This window comes from Mastomys coucha, unplaced genomic scaffold (genome assembly GCF_008632895.1).
Source record: "Mastomys coucha isolate ucsf_1 unplaced genomic scaffold, UCSF_Mcou_1 pScaffold22, whole genome shotgun sequence".
In the NCBI taxonomy this organism is placed as follows: domain Eukaryota; kingdom Metazoa; phylum Chordata; class Mammalia; order Rodentia; family Muridae; genus Mastomys; species Mastomys coucha.
Genome location: NW_022196905.1, coordinates 95,356,412 through 95,375,121, shown reverse-complemented (window position 1 = coordinate 95,375,121; position 18,710 = coordinate 95,356,412). Strand labels below are relative to the sequence as shown.

Here is an 18,710-nt window from a genome sequence, read left to right as displayed (position 1 = left end):
CTGGTTATAGCTGTAGTTATAACTGTTATAGTTATATGACACTGGTTATAGCTGTAGTTATAACTGTTGTAGTTGTATGATACTGGTTATACCTATAGTTGTAACTGTTATAGTTACATAACATTGGTTATAGTTCTTCAGCATATACTCCAGAAAGTAGTCAGAGAATCTCTCTAAAGATGCGCTTCCACTTTTATCTTTATAGAGAAAGGGGAAAAAAATCAAAACTTCATGGCCATGAATGAAAGATGACTTAGTAAGAAAGGGAGACGTTGAGACACCAGTTTACCTGTGCAGCAGCAGCAGTGGCAGTCTGCAGGTGTGTTTGTTAGATCACCGCTAGTGACCATGTAGGAACTGCAGAGAATGGGGTGTATAGTACCTGACACTGTCAAAGGAAGGAGGAAGACAATTTCTGAAGTTGGAGGTTTAGTACAGTCAATTGTGTGCTCGTTCACATGCTGGAAATCCAGAGAAGTAGGCTTCTGTCTGGGCCTCCTGGAGGGTTTTGCAGGGAGCTCCCAACTCTGGAAGACCCCAGAACTGCCATGTTGCCAGAACACATACTCATCTCTGAAGTCAGAGAATCTTGAGCTGGAAGTAGGTACCTGCAGGTGTTTCTGTCACTTCAACACCATATCAAAGATAAAGGAATGAACCATGGTGGCCACACCTGCCTTATGCCAACCTATAATGTGGAACATGGCCCAAATCATTATGGCACAGAAATATCTCACGGTTTCTGCCAACTCAGCTTGCCATCCATTGAATGGCAGGAGATGGCGAGCACCCTAGCTCTGCCTGACAAGGGTTTCCTGGGCCTCTACAGGACCCATTGGAATTCAGAGTGCTCGCTACAAATGAATTAGGATTTGTCATATAACTTTGAAGTCTCTTTTACACAAGAATGTTATGCAAAAGGGTCATGATCCAAGCCATGATATTCCACACAATTTAGACAGGCAAGATTATCATTTTGTTGGAGAAAAGAGATTGTAGAGACACCACCTGACCTTGACATTGATTAGAAACACCCTGTGGGCCTTTAAGAAAACAGGAACTGGGGCTGGTGAGATGGCTCAGCGGTTAAGAGCACTGACTGCTCTTCCAGAGGTCATGAGTTCAAATCCCAGCAACCACATAGTGGCTCACAACCATACATAATGAGATCTGATGACCTCTTCTGATGCATCTGAAGAGAGCAACAGTGTACTTAGATACAATAATAAAATAAATCTTTAAAAAAAAAAACAAAAAAACAGGAACTGAACATTGTTTCATTAAAAACCCTAACCAGCTTATTAATGTTGAAAGTCAGATATCTATATTATTATAAAAATGTATCAAGATTTTAAATACAAGACTTCTCCCTACTCTTTTATGTTATTAGGTAAAGTTCAGAAACTGGGTCGAGGTAGTGTGGTGGTTAATTTATAGTTAATGGGAAGACTAGAAGTTGCTGACTAGTATACTGAGTTCTAATTGTCACACATTATAAAAAGTCATATTTTATTCTTTGTTGCATAATAAACCCAACAAGGACACTGATTTTAAGATTTGGTGTTGTTTACTAGGCGAGCCACTACAGCTACACTCCTCACTCCTACAACAAGCTTGACAGGATGCTGTTACTTCTGATGTGAATGTGGAGAGACAGACAGGAGAGAGTATTCACTGTATCCCCCTGAGTCTACACTAGAGAGCAGCAGGGCCGGCATCCTTAACAAAACCTGCTACCAGAGGAACAGAGAGTGCAATACGATGTCAGGAAAACCTAGCCAGAGATTCCCCTGTGCGTTGGTGTTTCTTCAGTTACTCCTTAGGACCTTGCTTGGCCCATTGTCTATAGGACCAAGTCAGTATCTCAGGGATTTACGGAAGGACAAACCTCCCAGGTTTCTCCTCTGTAAGAACAGATACAGAGTTACCGAAGAGCGAGAGATTCACCAGACAAACTGGCCAAATATGGGCACCATGTTCCTAGGCAGCATCAGCAGGCGAGGCTGCTGAGCTGAAGCCTTGACCTGAGAGGACAGAAGCAGCTAAGGAGAATGGCCAGATGCTAGCTGTCACCATCAGGATGTGCCATCTGCCTGGATGACTGCATCTCTGTATGGACCTCAGAGGTCACATGACTTCACCGGAAGTACTGTCATGAGTTACTCTGACTCCTAACTGTCATATTTCTTTTCATCTATTTATTTTAGATTTGAAAATCTTAACTAGCTTGTATTGGCTGAAGATTTTCAGGCTTTCTTTGAAGTGAGTGATCATTTCCTGTGGCTACCATCAGTGACCTTGAGAAGTAAATATAAAGCTTGTATTTACGAGCACGTCATTTCCTTTTGCGTTGTGTGCACGGCGCCAGGGCACTTTTCACCTTATCTCCACTCTCACTGGTGAAATAAACGTGATAAATACTAGGGGTGAGGTACAAATTCTAAAACATGTAAAAAGATTGTCGGAAAAAGTACAGTTATAATTTTTCCAGTTATTAACTCTGTGTATGATAGAAGTCAGAGGACAACTTTCTGGAGTTGGTTTTCTTTTCCCATCAGGTGGGTCCCAGGATTCAAACTAGAGTCATCAAGCTTGGCAGCAAGTCCCTTTACCTGCTGAGCCACCTCAGCAGGCCCATGGGTTTACTTTCTGTTTAAAAGCAGCATGGTACAAAGTGTACATGAATGACCTCATCAAAGAGACCAGGTCAGACAGCCAAAGTGTAGACTGTGATAGGACCACGAAGTGAGCACGTGAGAGTCGGAAAGTGCTGGTAGCCTTACCCCAGATTCTCCCGACACTCAGAGTGCCACTGCTTTATTTAGTTCAGGACCACATGTGAAAAGAATACCGAGAGACTGAAGTACATTCAGATTGAGATGGGACTTGAAACTACGAATGGACGCATGGTATGAGGATGCTGGTGATATTTAGATGAAGAAGGAACAGGCTTTGTGGGAAGCTGGGAGGAACTGCTGACTTTCTGCCTATTTACTTGGCCCTTTGAAGGATTTCGGACTCAGTGGTTGGTCATAGCAAAAGGGAATAGTTTCTAAGAGTTGTCCTTGAAGGCAGGGCCAACTGCCTTCAAGGTAACCATAGAGAGATGACTGTCAAAGCTGCCCACTAACAGAATGAGCTGGCCTGCTCTTTGAAGGAACATATGCATAGAGAAAACAAGCTTTTGGTGGAGAGAGTTTAGAGAAAACTAATTCTAAATAGAGTTTAATAAGATCTATTAATTATAAATATGACGTGGCCAGCCCCCCAATAAGCAAGGCCAGTCCTATGGAGTATTAAAATCAGCCCTAGCACAATTACAGGGCAGGGGATTCCTCCTGAGTCTATTTTTCTATTTGCAAGACTGTCTACTTCCCAGCTGCATTACCCAGGAACTTGCTGTTTGAATCTTGCTCAGATTACATCTGCTTCAGCAGTTCATCCTGGGGGTGCATTTCACTCCAGCACATGCTACTGGTCCATCCCATATAATGGAGACCACCTCTTCTCCCCATCTTCCTCCTCCTTCACTCTCCTTTGCCCTTCTTCAGTGACCTTCTTCCTCCTCCTTGTGGTCCTGACCTTCAACCCCCAGCCTGATCATTCAAACTCTACATCTCTGTATTCTCCCTGGTAATTGGCCATGGCCATTTTTATTTAGCCAATAGTTTTAAATTGGGGAACAAGGTTTACACAACAAAGGCTGGTGTACGTGGAAATTCACTTGTCTTAGAGCAGCTAGATCTTGGGGTACAGAATTTAACATTTGAATACATAGGAGCACCAGCCCAACCCCCAACAACTAAAGATTAAATGGAGGGGTGTAGTAGGCAAAATATAAAGCTTCATCCAAGTAACCCTGTGAGTCCCTCTTTACCATCAGTGTACCTCACATCATTATAGAAAGTCATTCTTCTTTGTCTTTTGACTCAATAGTTTGACCCTAAATGGTTAACAGCACTGCAAATTTAATAAATAGGTTTTAGGGATGGAGGATTCTGGTTCACTTATTTATCCTGCAAACCAACAAAACTCAGCAAATCCTGAGGTGCCTTGTATGCAATACAAACATGTTACGGGTAAATTATGAGAAACAGAAGCAAAAAGGCCCTGTCATGTTCTCCTTTGACTACGTGAGGAACAGTCCTATGACTTTAGATTGCTTTTTAAAAGCGTGATAATTTATTGTTTAAGGCTTGAAGGCTGCATGTGTTAGTAGCATTTACTTCTCTCTTGGTACATAATGGCAGTTATGTGTGGTATGGGAGTGTCTTCCAATGATGTATCTCATCTTGAGCCTTGCTGTAGTTCACGAGTGCACTCTTGTGACTGATCCGCCAATGCTTTCATGCTGTTTACCACCAGACTATAAAAACTGGATTGTGTCCTTGGGGAAAGAGCAGAGCAGATGTACATGTAAAATAACCAAAGGACCTGCAGGCTATCTCAGAGACCACCTACATATCCTATTGACATATAAGAAATTCAAGCTCAGATGGATGGTCACGGGCCCTATGGGAAATTTGAGCACTTGGCTTTCATATTCCAATCTCCAGCTCAATGGTTCCATTTGAAGCTGTAGCCTGGCAATGTCCCACCCTTTTTCCTTCCCCCTCCCCATCCTACTCCCTTCCCTTCTCCCCTTCCCACCATCTTCCAGTCATGCATGCCTTTCCTTGTGACTTTATTAACATGTACCCTGTACGTGTCCAGGTGTGACTTGTAGAGCTATCTATCTTCTTTGTCCATACTGGGTTCTGAAATCAGACTCCCTTTTGAATCTTGACAGTGCTGCGTACGATGCTGTCCTTGACAGAAATGTGGCCATTAAGAAACTCAGCAGACCCTTCCAGAACCAAACTCATGCCAAGAGGGCTTACCGGGAGCTGGTCCTCATGAAGTGTGTGAACCATAAAAACGTAAGTCTCTGTGTGGGAGGTTAAGAGGCCGAGGAAGACAGCAAAGGCCCTGCTGACAGAAGGCTGGCTTTGCCAGCTCTGTCTCTGAAGGTTGTTGGTTTTGCTCATATGCTGCATTTGGTTTTCCTGTCCCCATGGTAGCTTCCTGATTTAAAAATTATCGGAAAGCCATATGGCATAGAAGAGAAGAGAATATGACTGAGATGTCCCTATTATGAAATTAACCTTATTTGGTTATCATGCTCAAAATGAACCCAGGAGCCTCATGCTTTCCAATCAAACTGAAGCCCCCCCCAAACAAACTAAACACCAGAGAAAGCCTCACAGGACCAAACATTTCCTTATGTTTTGAGTTCATAATAAGTGAGGGAAGATTTGTGTCACCGTATTGTCTCCTGTGTGCTTTAGTTAGAGTCAGGTTGAAGCTTCTGCTATTGAGGGCCCCTCCCTGCTGTGTGAGCATCTTGCTCTGGGAGGAGGAGGTGGCCTTTGCACACACAAGGGAAGCATGCAGAGCAGGTTCATCCAGAGCCTTTGCTCAGTGCTCCTGGGTGGAGGTGGCCATTGCTGCAGAGCCCAGTCTTTATTAATGTTAGGCGAGGATCTCAGTCTGTGTCCCCTGTGTCCTCTTAGTTTAGAGAGAGCAAAGAAAATTATTTAACTTTATGGCGACTAATAATTGTAATAAGTTTATCAGGCACATTTTATTTCATACAAATATGCAATAAAATTATACTTTTTTTGTTTTTTTGTTTTTTTGTTTTTGTTTTTGTTTTTTTTTTTTTTTTTTTTTTTTTTTTTTTTTTTTTTGAGGCAGGGTTTCTCTGTATAGCCCTGGCTGTCCTGGAACTCACTCTGTAGACCAGGCTGGCCTCGAACTCAAAAATCTGTCTGCCTCTGCCTCCCAAGTGCTGGGATTAAAGGTGTGCACCACCACTGCCTGGCAAAATTATACTTTTATAGATAAACCTAAAAATAACAGTGGTCATATCTTCCTACTTAGTCTTAAAGTATAAACAAATCTAGAATATATGAAATTATCAATATATTTTGTGAGATCACATCATATGGCAAACTGTCTACCAGAGCAGTAAGCAGCAAATGTATGCTTGGTTGAACTGCATTTGTGATAAAGTGGCAGGGTGCCTCTTTTATTCCATTGCTTTACTCCAATGAGACTTCTAGAAAGAAATCTAGACGTGTTGGGACAAATGATTCTCAAGAGTCACACTGCACAGAAGCAACATGGTCTCTCAGGTGACCAGAGAGGGGGATTCGGATGTTAGGAAGGAGGATGAAAGCTGGTGGATACAGGCAATGAAGCAGCTGGGAAGAACATTTGTGATACATGAACTTCTACCTATTTAACCTTTCCATAGCCTGTGGAGATTTGGAAAGATCTTGTGGAGAAATTCCCAGATGCTTGGCCAACTTTAGAGAAATGTTCTCCCTGGTGTGGTTTGGATAGATTTCAACTGTGTTTTCCAAAGGTTCATATGTTGGAAGTTGGTCTCCAGTCTTGTCATGTGAGAGGGGGCCAGTCCTTTCAGAAGAGGGATCTAAGAGGAGTTGCTTAGGATATCTGGAGACATGTATTTAGAAGGGATGGGCATAGCTTTGGTGGGAGCTCTGGGACTTCATGACAATGTCTTGTATCACTTGTGTGACTTCCTGCTTTGAGGTATGATTGCTGCCTCTCGGGCATCTCCAGAACCAAGCGAACACTGGCACCATGCCTTGGAACTCCCAGGACAGTGACTAAATAACCTTGTCATAAAGTTGCTCAGCCCTCAGCATTGCCTTATGGAAGCAGAAAACAGTTGAGACCTTCCTCTGATGTTGACCATGATATCCCTCCATATCCTGTATTCCGGGATTCATGGGAACCATTCCTTAAGGAAAACAAAGACTTCCAAATTTCCATAACAACTTATAGACAACATCAAACTATATCCACTATATCCTCCTTTTATATTTGTGTATGTGAATATATGCATATAAGCTTATTCAAACATTTTTTAACAGAGAGCAAGCTCATCTACAATCAGTTGTAATTCTTCATTAATACTTAAAGAGAAAGGCTATTTAAACAGGGAGTTCTGTTAATCCTTGAAAAGCAGAGAAAAACGATGAATGGATCTCATTAGAATTCTTTTTTAAACATTTTTAATTATTTTATTTACTTACATCCCAAATGTTGCCCCCTCCTGATCCCCTACTGCAGGGTTAGTCCCCCCATTCTGCCTCCCCTTCACCTCTGAGAGGTTGCCACCCCTACACCAAGTATCCCCCCACCCTGGGACATCAAGTCTCTACAGGGTTAGGCACATCCTCTCCCACTGAGGCTAGACAAGGCAGCCCTTGCTACAATTGTGCCAGGGGCCTTGGACGTGCCCCTGTATGCTCTTTGTTTGTTTGGTGGCCCAGGCTCTGGGATCTCCCAGGGGTTCAAGTCAGTTGACACTTTTGGTCTAATAAAAGGAAAATCCATTTAGAAAAAGAAAACCCAATTCCAGGAAGTGATGATTGTTGTGATGGTGGGGTCATGGCAAATGCTGACTCATGGCTGTGCCTCCCCAGAGGTTGGATAAAATAACTGAATCAGATTCCTGCTGGGAAACACTATTCCAAGTGGAGGCAGCAGTGACCTCTTCTGGAACTGAGCTGATTGGTAGGCACTTGCCTAGTAGCTCAGCATTGGAACAGCAACACATGAGCTTGGAGCTGGGACATTTGGGGAGGTGGAGAGATTACTCAGTGGATAAGAACAGGGAAATCTCTTCTGAAGGAGATGGGTTAATTCCTCAGTACCTGCATGCTCACTCACAGCCATCTAGTTCTAAGGAATCCGAGGCCTTTGGCTTCTGAGGACAGAGTGCACAAACATACACTCAAGCAAGAAGTTATAAAGTGAGTGCCTAGGAAAATGGGAACTAAGAGCACAGAGAAAGGAATGGATCACGATGCTGGTCAGGCTCCACTTCCCCACTTGTAGCAGTGTGATAGGCCTGAGATCACAGCTAATGGATCCTGAGAGAGGAAGCAGGGGCTAGGAGGCCAAGGGGCTAAGAGAGCAGTGAGCATGGGGAGAACAGACTCTGTGAAGGCAGCTTCAGTGCAACAGGTCATTTTAATGGGGAACAAAAGCTATTTAAACCTTTGAGGAGTGAGTAGAGGCTGGGGTGAGTGTAAATCATTGGCTGGGGGCCAGGGTGCTCGGTATGTCTCATTTGCATACGGAGGAATTCTAGGTGCTGTTGGACATGACCTTAAGAGGAGAAAGGAAAGGGATATGGGGCAGGGAGACATCTCCAGAGGGGCAAAGGGCTTTGTATACCAGGAAGTGCAGGCCCAGTGGAAAGGGGGAGCGATGTTGCTCCTGCTGATCTCAGGATGAGATTTCTGGAGTTAGGATACACCTCAAACCCACTTTTGCTCTAGGCCTGTTTCCCATGACTCCACAAGCCCCATATCATGGGAAACTGATATTGAGAGCAACCTGTAATATTTCTTGAGACTAATTTAAATGCCACAAGATGATGGAAGTTAGACTTATTCAATCCTTTAGTGGTGTGTGAGTATGAGACTATGCTATGCACGTGTGCAAGTGTGTGCAACTGTGTTCCCTATGCATAGTTCAATTTTTCTAAAAAAAAAAAAAAACGAAAAAAAAACTTTCTGCAATAAAGCATTACTTTATGAGATGTATTTGATGTGTGGGAAATAGATGATGAGCATATATGATGATCATGTGACGAATGCACTGCGAGTACACGCATCATTCCACTTGACCTGTCACCAATCACTCAGAAGAACAGACACTTAAAAGTTTAACACAAACACTGGATACCTTGTGCCTTTTAAAAAAGTAATTTATCTAAACAACAATGAAAAAATTTAGAGAAGTGACTCAGTTTTCATTTCTTTACAATTGTATTGTTTTGAGCATGTTATGTGTGAGTGCCACTTAGGATCTTTGTGAAAAGCCACTGAATTTGTTTGTACCTTGAAGTTATTTAGATCTCAAACTAATTTTTTGGTAAAGTATATTTCTATTCATATCTACATTTTAAGTAGACTGTTCCCTTTGTTTTATATTTTTTATTTTCCACCCACACATTACTGTATAACATTTAAATGGAAAGATATGTGAGAAATTATATATCCATATAATTTACATGAAATTATGCCAAATGTTGTATCTTAGGTTGACTTACCTTATAATCTAATTCACAAAATCACTCACCTAAACAAAATTGAATTTAGGCAACTTTTTAACCTGCATTTTGTAGAATTTTTCATGGTTACTGTGCCCCGTTCATCCTACCCCACCCCTGCACCGTTCATCCTACCCCACCCCTACTCCAGTTCAGACTGGGTCATTGGTTGAAGCAGTGTTCGACTGGCACATAGAAATGAAAGAAAGTTTCCACACCAACAGGAAAGCACGACTTACAGCGTGGCTTTGCATTTGGAGGGACAAGGATCCCTTGGGAACTGACTTCCTTGCAGCTCGTATGTGATCAGAGTCACAACAGATCTCTTCTAGTTTTGTTCTGCCTCAGAAGTGATCTTTTGACTTCATTTGGAATGTGAAGACAGGTTTTAGGAGCTTTCTGATCACAGTTTTCTGTTCTCTGAAGCAGTCCAGAGATATTCGTAATCTCTTCTGTTTCCATCATGGCTTTATTGAGTGTCTCACAGTAAGAATAAATATATTCATATTTCAAAAATAATTAACTTTCTATTATCTTTCTTTTCTTGTCTCTTTCCTGCTCTCTCTTCCAGATTATTAGCTTATTAAATGTTTTTACACCCCAGAAAACACTGGAGGAGTTCCAAGATGTGTAAGTAACAAATGAACAAAGATAATGGAGGAAAGTTTGGCCCAGAATTCACTTAGACAACTCCAGAGGAAATGACAAAAATAAGAAATAGCAATAAAATCCTGAATGAAATTCCCTGCCAAGAAAAGGGACCTAAGGGACAGGACCCAGGGCCTGAGGAGGCAGTATATAGTGAGAAGATGTTACTGTGGTGGGTGTGGCCTTCTGACGGGCAGTCTTGCTTCTGTCTGGTTCATGTGCTTTTTGTTTCACAGACTATTGAATATTTGCTCATCAATGTTGTGAGATTCTAGGATGGCTCAATTCATTTTATGAAATATTAATAAAAGATAGTCTGCTGTTTTCCTTGTTATTTTTATCTGTTTTGGTGATGCCTTTAATTTTGTGCCAAATTAATTTGTTTAGAAAGACAGTGACAAAGATAGACTTGGGGCAGTAATTCTAGAGCATGGTTTCTTCATCCACACAGCTGCAGCACACTTTTACAAGTGGCTGTCCTGAGTCCTTTTCTCATTTGTAATCATAATACTTAGGAAAGAGTTAAGAAATACAAGGGAAAAGTATGATCAATAAGGGTTAGAAAACAGACGGTGTAAGCCACATACTAATGAACAAGGCGGCTCTTTTCACTCTGTAGAGTCACCACCACTGTCAATCACGATATCCATGGGAGGTTTCTGTATTTTGATTCCAACAATCACAGAGCTTGGAAGTTCAACAAACTTAGATGAAGTACAGGGTTCCGGCAGTGTTTGAAGGTCATTCTAGAGCAGCGGTACTCAACCTTCTGAATGCTGTGACCTTTTAATGCAGTTCTTCATGTTGTGGTGACCCACAACCGTGAAATTATTTCCTTTGCTACTTCACATCTGTGACTGTGCTACTGTTATGGGTTGTAATGTAAATCTCTATGGTTTCTGATAGTCTGAGGTGACCCCTGTGGAAGGGTTTTTTGATCCCAGGTCGAGAATGGCTGCTCTAGACCCTCTGTTCTGCAACTAACATTGTGGATTTACCTTCTAGTTACTTAGTGATGGAACTGATGGATGCCAACTTGTGTCAGGTGATTCAGATGGAGCTGGACCACGAGCGGATGTCTTACTTGCTGTACCAGATGCTGTGTGGCATCAAGCATCTCCACTCTGCTGGAATCATCCACAGGGTGAGAGCGCTTACCCTGGGCTCGCAGTGGGTTGATGGCTGAGGACAGACAGAACAGCTTCTCCAGGGGAGTTGGTCAAATGCTAGGCACTTGGTCATTTTGCAGCCTTACCTTCCAGTTGAGTGCTGGGTAGAGGGGACTTCTGTCTGTGCTCTGGTAGAATTTGAATTTGTGTCTTTGCTTACCGAGAGCCAACTTCTGAAGGATGTGTTTCCTATTCCTTTCATGACCAGAAGTCAGATGAATAGCTGAAGTAGGGACAGCTCGTTTCGGTACTTCCTTTCTGGCCACACAAAGGCAGCTGCCCCTATCTGCTCCCCTGTCAGGCATAGAAGTGATACACACCCTAAACGGTTTATGATGTCTGAAAGGAAAACCAAAGAGACTATAACAAGTGACATGTTATTTTCCCCAAGATGTCTTCCCAATATGAGCCTAAACTGCAAAAAGTAATAGTACAAATTCTCTTCTTAACTGAAAATATCGTGTAAGAGCAATTTTAGAAATCTAAAACTAATGGTAAATTTGTCACCATAATCCTGAGCTTTACACTGGGCCCTGCAGGCAAGCCACTGTGTTGCAAGGCTGCCCCGTTGTTAGAAAGAAATTGCAGTTCCAGTAGATAACCAAATCACTTTCTTCCCCTGTTCCTATTGTCAGGACTTAAAACCCAGTAACATTGTAGTCAAGTCTGATTGCACACTGAAAATCCTTGACTTCGGATTGGCCAGGACAGCGGGCACAAGCTTCATGATGACTCCGTATGTGGTGACGCGATATTACAGAGCCCCTGAGGTCATCCTGGGCATGGGCTACAAGGAGAACGGTAGGATGGTTCTGGAACAGCGACGTAGTGGGTTCATGCTTCGGAAAAACAGCTGCCAGCGTTTATAGTGTAAAATACCAACTGGAAGGGATCCGGAGTCTGTGAAGAGTGTGAAGTCTGTGAAGGGTGTTTCTGAGAAACAGGCGGGAGGGGTGCAGCAACTCTAAATGCACAGGCTAAAAAGCGTTGCAAATAGAGTGTGATTATGCAGTCAAATGGCTGCTGATTGGCACATGAGCCTCAGACAGGGAGAATCACTGCTTACAGAATTGCCATGTAGCCCAGATAATGTGTAGAAATTGTGAGACAGATACTTTAATTCAACATTCGGCTTCTCTGTAGTAACTCAGGTTGATGGCTGTGGTCCTCAGGAAAGACTAGTAAAGAAATTATGGAATCTTGAAACAACATTCTTCACTAACTGAATAGTCAAGTTAGTGTCTGTCAAACTATTCAGACTGTATGCTTCTTTTTCTTATAGTAAATGCTCTGCAAGTGTATTTAGTATAGCATATATCTAGGAAATCTGAATACGTTCTAGAGACCACATAAAGGAAAAAAACATTACATTTCACATTATGTCTTTCACAAGAAAAATTTTCAACATGAACATGTTGAAAGAAAGATATAGAAAAATATCTGAAATTCAAATTGAATTTTGATTGATTAGAATTAGAGGGCTTGTAAAGTAATTCTTTGAAAGCCTTGCAATCTATCATTTTTTCTGGAATGCCTATTACAGAGAGCCATGTTGAAAGCCATATTTAATGTACTTAGAATTTATATTAGCTTTAAGTTAGATTTGTACATGTGTCCTGAATATCTGTCTTTATGTTTTATATATTTAATTCCTAGCAATCTATTTTCATACATTTTATTAAAACAGCTACTATTGTGCTTTTGAGTGCAGTTACTACAGAGTACATGAAAATTCCCTCAGCACTGAAGTTAAAAGAAATTACCTATGTCCTTCCAGTCTAGACGCCGGCTAATGCCTTTCTCTGCATCATGGAGGATGTTAGCCCCCAGCGGGCCAGGCTCACTTGGATGGTCATGTCCAGAGCTATGTTACCTTTGACTTAGATATTACTGGAGTTCTCATTCCAACTAAAAACCAAAGAGGCTCAGTCAAAGAAAAGTCAAGAGTAGAGGACTGTAGTTACTAATAATTTATATTTATTTCAAGGGGAAGATTTTGAATATCCCAACCCAATGAACTGATAAATGTTTGAAGCATGGGATATGTTAATTTCCCAAATTGCATTTAGCAAATAGCCATTGGTATGATCACTAAGTGTCACAGAAGGTAAGGGAGTTCGGGACTTTACAGAACCTGGGAGTCTGAGTACACTTGGTCTGTGTCCTTAGGTCTTTGTCACACAGACAGAAAATATACAATCCCTTTCTCCTTCCTTATTTGAAAGGGCTACAAAGCAGCAACAGTAACAACAACAAAAACCAACCAATAAAGCAGTCCTCTCTGTGCAGGGAGGAAGGTCCTGTCCCCCGTGCTGGCTCCCCTCTCACCGGAAGGTGGTTATCATGCAGAAAAACAGCTTCTTCTTGCCTTAGGCATGCCCCTCCTGTGCACCTCACCCTGCCTTACACCCCTTGGAGCAACTTCGCCTAATGTTTTGTTTCAAAATCCACTTGTCACTAATAAATATGAAACTGAGAGAGAGAAGGTTGGGAAGAGACACACTGGTTAACCGATATGACTACAATTGGGAAATAAACACACGTACTTACACTTTAACACCTTTTGTGAATTTCCACTTCTACATGACTCCTTTGTGTACATGCTAAATGTTCATTTCTCTCAAAATATTTCAGATCAAAATTAAAACTGATGTTTATTTTAAGTTCTGAGTGCAGAAACTATAGTTTCTCACCTCCAAAGCTCACCAACCGTCTCCTAGTCTCTTGGGTTTGGTCGAATGGGTTCTTATTTGGGACAGACAGATGTGATCTTGTTTCTCCACTGCACATAACTGAATAAAATAGGAATTGAACACAGTCACCCTACAGGGATGAGTCCAGCACATGTTTTAAGACCCTCTCTGAGACCTTTAACCAACACCTGCCTGCGCATACTATTGGTTCAGTGAACCCTTTTCCTGTCCACAATGTTACCAACTCAAGTCAATGAAGATGTACTTTGGGCATCCACACAGTGCTTTTACATATGAGGGAGCTCTCACTGTAGAGCCTGCACAATAGCAGTGTGGATCTGAACTCACATTGGACCACGCCAGGCGGAATGTGAAAGTTACTTTCCAGTCACGAGAGTCAGTTAACCTTGCTTTCCTCTTCTGTCTTCACGCTCTCTTTCCTGTTCTAGTGGATATATGGTCTGTGGGATGCATCATGGGAGAAATGGTCCGCCACAAAATCCTCTTTCCCGGAAGGGACTGTATCCTTGTACCTTTGGCTGAGGCTGCGCCCGTTCTGTTTTCTCTCCTTTTAAACTCATAATGGTTTTACCAGCAGAGTAAAGACAGAAGCAGAAACTTGCACAAGTGGGTAAGTGGGTTGCTTGTCAAGACGAGGCAAAGGCTTCTATATTTTCTCACCAGCACTCAGACTGGCCACCACAGGACTTCTCATTAATTTTTCAATAGCCACTTGCTTCTTAAATCACCCTCTTTCCTATAAGCCAAAGCAGGAATGCTATCTTTCACAAATAATAGAGACAATTCAAATCTGAATGAAAACCAAGTAGACAACCAACAAACCAATCAACAACAAAAACATAATTAGCAAAAGAAGCTATTGTTTGTAAGTCATTTCCTATCTTCTTTCTACAGCTATTTATTTATGATCCAAAACATTTGAGCCTGCTCCTTAATTACTCTCCCTCACATTCTAAGCATCAGTCTGTGGATTCATATACACACAGGTTCAGAGAAGCCCCTGTGGCAGAGCTTCTATAAAGTATGATTGTCCATCCTTAGAAATCATGATTATTATCCCAAGTAACAGAGGGCAGGTGACTTTAAGAGAAACTTTGAGATGATAAGTTGGTAAATAAATAAATAGGTAATTGTGTAGCCAGGGAGTGCTCAGTGCTGACTGAACAAGGAGGACCTGAGTTCAAGTCCCCAGCACCCACGTGAAAGCTAGTGCAGAAGCTCACATCTGTAAGTTCAGTTCTGGGCAGCCAACCTAGCCAATCAAGGGGCTCCACGGTTAGTGAAAGACTGACTCAAAACCGAAGGTGGAATGTGATTGGACAGAACTCTGGACAATGACCTCCGATGTCCTCTTGTGCCCACACACTTGAACACACATAAAGATTAGGCATTGCTGTTCCAGCTACGTTTCTCAGAGAGCTTTGTATAAATGAGAATAACTAAAGCAGATGAGCTTCTTTGGTGACCAGAAGCTCACTCTCTAGATATATTTTGTTCTTATGAAATGTAGAAAATAAACTTCACAAGGAGAATATATGATGACAAGTGCAGAAGGTCTTACAAATGCTAATGGGAATTATGGTCAACACCAACTGACAACTTCAACAGCAGTGCGGAATAATTATTTGATATGAGTTTTGGGATTTTGTCAATAAGAAATACAGCAGTTAACTCTATTAGTCATTTTATTTGAAAATAAGTTCTAGTAAGCAACCTTTTTACTATAAAAGAAAGATTATAGTTTTGTTTTGACATAAAAAGGGTTATAGTTAGAAAAGTATGACTGAGTAAGAAGTTAATAGGAAATGGGCATTTTATACATTCTGCTGGACATTAATATGACATTTGCTGACTCCCAGCATGAACATGAAGTGCTAATGTCTTCTAGCCCTTCAATAATAAAGATCTATGGGCCATATGTTTCTTCTCAGCATTAGAAATTATAAATTGAATTACAAGTGCTGGATGCATACAATGCAAAGCACTGTCTGAGAGAAACAAAGTATGTAAAACGAACCAGTGATGGCCTCAAAGTGCTTATGTATTAGTGACAATATCTCGAATGAATTGGGATAAAACGTATATTGATAAAATTGTTCTTACCTGAGCCTTACTATACTTCTCTAATGCTGATATTAGCCCATTTTAAATTGCTTGAACAGTTTGTTGAGAGTCTTTATCCTTTTTATTGGATAGTGCTGGTTTGGAGGTTGAGGTAAGCCTGTGGCACCCTTCTGTCCATAATCCAGTTTAGATGGCATATGCCTTTATCCACAGTTAAATTTCACATGTGATTATTTGAGAATTTTGCTTTATATCAAGTTGGTATTTGTAATTTGGGGACCAGTTACATAACCAGTGTGAACAATGTTATAATCCATATTCATACATCAGTGCACTGATCTTACAAGCAAGAATTATTCTTTGTGCTTTGGCCTTTGGGGTAAAATACATTAAAGATATACAGAGAGGTACCTCTACATCACTGCTCTGAATGGAGCTGCCATCTGTCTCTGGGGCACACTTGCTGGTAGACACAAAAAGGCCAGGATTCTTCATCAGTGTGGGACATGGCTGTCATAGGTCACTTGGTCTCACAGACCAAGGCTGTCCTGTGGGCTGTATATCTCTCCACAGGCTTCTCAGAATTCTTCTTCTGTTTTGACAGCTGAGACTCAACAGTGAACATAATTAGAAAACCTTTTTCAGTCTAAGCTGACCCTTCAGCAAGACGGCAGCAGCCACTTCCTTGATGATATGATGTTTTTCCATAAATTATTCTTCTGGGGTCTTGCTTTTATTTTCATTTTCCTTTTACAAAAATATTAAGACCTGAAATGAAATTGTACAAAGGTCTGTACATACAGGGTATATGTACATACAAAAGGATGCATAAAATCTGTATCTTTGATCCATGTGATCATGGACTTTAATCTCTAATGCAGAGAGTGTAGATTGTAGGGAAGTATGTGGCTTTAACAAGTGTGGTCATTACACAGAACACAGGTCTTTGATAATTAAGCTGACTGTCTTGTGTGACATATGCCTACAGGAACAATGAACAATGACCATTTTATCAGTAACTAATTGAAAATGGAATGGTGAGAATGTTTCCTTTTTGATTCCTGTTTCTAGTTAAATTTACATATAGTTAACAATATAATAGTTTTTACCTGTGGTGACATAGAAAATAAACCATCTCTCTTAAGCAAGGGACAAATATGCTTGTGGATTTTGTATGGAATTGTTTCATTTATCTCTGAATACCACACTGTCCCGTTATGACTAGGGCTTCCTATTGTTGTTAGAGCAAGATCAGGCAGCTGAAGTGACTCATTGAACCACAGAAGAGAAGCACAAGGATGTGGCTTTGTCCCCAGTAAGAACCGTGGCTATACGTTAATGTAATTAAAGTAGCTCTACGATTGGCTGAAAGTAATACCAAAGTGGTGTATACATTAATAGAGACCCTCCTTGTCTTAGTCAGGGTTTCTATTCCTGCATAAATATCATGACCAAGAAGCAAGTTGGGGAGGAAAGGAAGTCAGGACTGGAACTCAAGCAGGCGGCCAGGAAGCAGGAGCTGATGCAGAGGCCATGGAGGGATGTTCCTTACTGGCTTGCTTCCCCTGGCTTGCTCAACTTGCTTTCTTATAGAACCCGGGACTATCAGCCCAGAGATGGCACCACCCACACTGGGCCCTCCCCACTTGATCACTAATTGAGAAAATGCCTTACAGCTGGATCTCATGGAATTATTTCCTCAAGGGAGGCTCGTTTCTCTTTGATAACTCCAACTTGTGTCAAGTTGATACACAAAACCAGCCACTGCACTCCTACTTCAATATCTGTAGGCTTTCCTGCTCAGAATTATTAAAACATGCATAAATTATTTAATATTAATAAAAACGTTAAATTTTTCTGACTGGAAACTTATGTAATAATCTGTATTCAACATTATTTCTCACCTCTCACAAAACTTTTAATTCTGGGTGTAAAGCAAAAATGTTTTTTAAAAAAGGAAATCATAAAAATCATATGGAGCATTCACCAATGCTGAAGTGTTCTCTTAAATATGTCTTTAAATTTTGAGAAACACTGTGGGCTTTTCTGGGTGTTTGATAGCCCTGGTGACCTCACAGGATAGTTTACTGAATTAGAACGTTAGCAAAGGAAATACAATTTTAAACATAAAATACAGATAATGCCAGAGAGATGGCCAGTTGGTAAAGTAGTTGCTTTGCAAGCACAGGAATACGTGCTCAATTGTGAGAACACATCTAAAAAGAGCAGACATTGCAGAACATTCCTGGAGTATGGTGACAAGTACTCCCTGTGGTTTACTGGCCAGCCAGCCTAGCTTCGTGGCAAACTCCAGGCTAGTGAGAGACCTTGTCCCTGTCTCCAAAGATGGCAGGTGTAGCCTGAAGAATAGCACCTGAAATGTTCTTTCCCCTATGTACATACACAGACATATATGCAGCTGCCTACCCATGTGCACATGAACATGTGTGTAGAATGTGTACATAAAGGCCAAAGTTTTTAACTCATTTATCTGTATTGTGCATCACCTCACTCAATCTTTACTATCGTCACGATGAAAACAGATCCCACCACACACACAGCATTTACTATCGTCACGATGAAAACAGATCCCACCACACACACAGCATTACAGAGTATAGAGAGCAGGGCTCCCTGCCTTCCACAGGCAGTCTGTTTCTTCCAGCAACGGTTTGTAGAGAAGCAGCTTCAAGTCTCCCAGTTAGAAGGTTTTCCAGACACTGCAGTCTCTCCTTCCTTCTTTTTGCCCTAAGGCCAAGTCTGAAACACTGTCCTCCTGCTTACCACATGCTTACCACATGCTTACCACATGCTTACCACATGCTTACCACATGCTTACCACATGCTTACCACAGCTCCACTGACCTCGCATGGGCCTTCTTTAAGCCTGCTTCTTTTTTCTTTAATTGAAAATAAATTTTCTCATGCAATGTATTCTCATCACAATTTTCTCTTCCTCATCCCCTCCCAGGTCCTCCC

The 18,710-nt window shown here is 41.5% G+C and overlaps 1 protein-coding gene across 6 annotated transcripts in view; it reads left to right on the top strand.

Moving 5' to 3' along the window:
* Mapk10 (mitogen-activated protein kinase 10) overlaps positions 1 to 18,710 on the top strand; it is a 294,149-nt gene that overhangs the window by 206,989 nt on the left and 68,450 nt on the right. For all 6 annotated transcript variants that reach the window (XM_031337017.1, XM_031337021.1, XM_031337020.1 and 3 more), the window contains 5 exons: positions 4,790 to 4,919; positions 9,708 to 9,766; positions 10,790 to 10,928; positions 11,589 to 11,754; positions 14,096 to 14,167. In XM_031337017.1, the coding sequence (XP_031192877.1) occupies positions 4,790 to 4,919; positions 9,708 to 9,766; positions 10,790 to 10,928; positions 11,589 to 11,754; positions 14,096 to 14,167 (566 nt within the window). The remainder of the gene's footprint in view (positions 1 to 4,789; positions 4,920 to 9,707; positions 9,767 to 10,789; positions 10,929 to 11,588; positions 11,755 to 14,095; positions 14,168 to 18,710) is intronic.